The sequence below is a fragment of the Octopus bimaculoides genome, chromosome 20 (assembly GCF_001194135.2).
Source record: "Octopus bimaculoides isolate UCB-OBI-ISO-001 chromosome 20, ASM119413v2, whole genome shotgun sequence".
In the NCBI taxonomy this organism is placed as follows: domain Eukaryota; kingdom Metazoa; phylum Mollusca; class Cephalopoda; order Octopoda; family Octopodidae; genus Octopus; species Octopus bimaculoides.
Genome location: NC_069000.1, coordinates 21,140,776 through 21,143,901, shown reverse-complemented (window position 1 = coordinate 21,143,901; position 3,126 = coordinate 21,140,776). Strand labels below are relative to the sequence as shown.

The 3,126-nt window shown below is 37.8% G+C and overlaps 1 protein-coding gene across 3 annotated transcripts in view; it reads left to right on the top strand.

Moving 5' to 3' along the window:
- Positions 1-3,126, top strand: part of LOC106874788 (centrosomal protein of 164 kDa) — a 105,782-nt gene that overhangs the window by 94,676 nt on the left and 7,980 nt on the right. For all 3 annotated transcript variants that reach the window (XM_014922644.2, XM_052975154.1, XM_014922652.2), the window contains one exon: positions 1,450-1,665. In XM_014922644.2, the coding sequence (XP_014778130.1) occupies positions 1,450-1,665 (216 nt within the window). The remainder of the gene's footprint in view (positions 1-1,449; positions 1,666-3,126) is intronic.

Genomic DNA, 3,126 nt, shown 5'->3' with positions numbered 1-3,126 from the left:
CAATTTCCATCAAACAAATTCCATTCACATGGTATTGGTCACCTAAATCTTCTGTAGAAGACACTTGCTCAAGATGGGATTGAACCTGGAACCGAATGGTGGCAAATCAAATCTCTTAAACACTCTCACATGTGAGCACCTAGAGATGAAATAAACAGGTACAAGCATGGCTGTGTGGGAAGAAGCTTGCTTCCCAACCACATGGTTCTGGGCTCAGTTCCACTGTGTGGCACCTTGGATAAATGTCTTCTATTATAACCTGAGACCAACTAAAGCCTTGTGAGTGGATTTGGCAGATGGAACTGAAAAAAACCCATCATATTTATATATATATATATGCGTGTGTTTGTGTGTCTTTGTGTTTGTTCCCTACTGCTGCCTGACAACCAGTGTTGGTGTGTTTACATCCTCTTAACATAGCAGCTTGACAAAAGAGCCTGATAGAATAAGTACTAGGCTTAAAAAGAAAATAAATACTAGGGTCACTTTGTTTGAAAACTCTTCAAGGTAGTGCCCCAGCGTCAGTCTAATGACTGAAACAAGTAAAAGATAAAAGATACAAAATAATACTAACTATACAAATATAATGTTCACAAGATTATGGCCTGTCAACCTAGGTTACAAATTTTGGCAGGAGGGCCTAAGTGGTTAGACCAATGTGAACTTTGTTTATCACCTCTGGAAGGGTGGAAAAGAGAGTTGTGCTCAGCTGAATTTCAATTCAGAATGTAAAGCACTGAAAATAAATAATGGCTTCTAACATTGGCAAAAAGACTCACATTTTAAGGGTATATTCAATTAAATTAACCACTGGAACTGGACTGATATTTATTTTATCATTCCTGGAAGGATGAGAGGCAAAGTTGATCTCAGTGGGATTATAAATATAAAATCAAGGTCCTTCCCAAGTCATACAGACTCATACGGCTGGTTTCCCAGTTTCTCTGGCGTGTATATTCCCTGCTGGATGAGATGCCAGTCCATCACATATTTACTCATTTTTTACCAGCTGAGTGGACTGGAGCAACATGAAATGAGGTGTTTTGCTCAAGAACACAATGTTTGCTTGGCTGAGGAATTGAAACCACAATCTCATGATCATGAGTCCAACACCCTAAACACTAAATCACATGCTTCCACACCTCACTGGGATTGGAACTCAGAAAATAAAAGATTGTATCTAATCAGCATAAAACATTTTGTCCAGTTCTTTACTGATTTCTGTTGTTTGCTGCTATTTAAAAAAAGTGACACTAATTAAGTCATAGATTAACTGATTGGAATAGTTAGATACACAGCTTATACAGTGTGAGAAGGAGAGAGAGTGTATGTGTCTGTGTACATGTGGATGTACAATCCTAAATAAATAACTTATAAATTATTCTTATGAAATTATTATGACCTTTTTTTTCTTTCCCCATGTTTGATACACCATTTTCTGTTGAGCAGTGCTGAAAAGTAACCAGAATGCTCCAGCAGAATCTGGGATAATTCCAGAAACATCTCAGAATAATTATGTGAACGTCAAATCAAAGGCAGCTTACATGGACAAATCTACTAAAGCTGGAGACTCTTTGGACAACCAGTACCTTTGTCATTTAATTGGAGACTTATGTGCTGTGATTGAGGAAACACCAGTGACTCCACAGGTGACAGCAATCAAACGTAGGTATTTGTTTCATGACATATCTCAAAATATATAGAAGTGTAGTGAGAGATACTTAAAGTTGGATTAGAAAATTGGAAAGTTAGTGCCAATATAGTAAATCTAGTGGGTATCAAATATATTTATTTGGTATAGAATGACTAATATTAATTTAACCATTTCAGTATGTATGGGAGACAATGTTGGACATTTTATACTTTCTCAACAAAATCATTACTTTGTTATTCTGATCGAAGTAGCGATAAGAGAATCAGTAAGTAGTTTGTATGATTTTCAATATCGTTCAGCATGAAATAATCATCATCATCATCATCGTTGTTTAACGTCCGCTTTCCATGCTAGCATGGGTTGGACGATTTGACTGAGGACTGGTGAAACCAGATGGCTACACCAGGCTCCAATCTGATTTGGCAGAGTTTCTACAGCTGGATGCCCTTCCTAACACCAACCACTCCGAGAGTGTAGTGGGTGCTTCTACATGCCACCGGCATGAGGGCCAGTCAGGCGGTACTGGCAACGGCCACGCTCAAAATGGTGTATTTTACGTGCCACCTGCACAGGAGCCAGTTCGGCAGCACTGGCAACGATCTCGCTTGAATGTCTTTACACGTGCCATCTGGCACAAGTGCCAGGAAGGCGATGCTGGGCACAGGTGCCATTGACAACAGACCCTCCTCTCCACACCAAAAAAAAAAACACTGTGATTAAATATTCATGGGTGTCATCTATATGACAGTAGGTAAGTTAGTGTTAACATGTGCAATGAATTGTACATTAAATCTCTGATCAGAAATAAATATGCTGTGAAATCAAAGACATTAGCTAATTGAGGGACTAATTATAATTATTGGGAGACAACTCCGAACATAACTTAATCTTATTTGACTTTGTTGAACTTACTGAAATAGTAATGAGGCAATCACTTAGTAAGATGTTGGCATAATGAATAGAGTTTTATAAAATTTGCCATTAGCTCCTTGCTATGTTTTCTGGTCAACACACTTGATTCTCAATGTCTCAGTCTATTTCAGCTGTAAATAGTTAACTGTGAGGTAGGTATAGTTCACAAGCACAAGGATAACTTGGGGTTAAACAACAATCATCATCATCATCATCATCACCATTGTTGTCATCATCATCGTTGTCATCTCTGCCTTGTCATTGTTATTATCCCCATTATTACCTCTTCCATTGCTCTTATCCTCAATATCACCTTTCCCATCACTATTCGCATTATAACCATAATCATCTTCATCATCATCATCATCATCATCATCATTACTACTGTCACTGGTGTAACTTGGTTGTTTGAGTAACAGGAAATGACAATATATTTCGTTGGTTGCATGCATAATAACTGAAGCAAACCCTCAAACATTTAAGTGAATATTTATTGCCAGGCATAAAAGACATTGGTGTTGACTATTTAGAGTGAACAACATAAATATTTGCTGATTGAG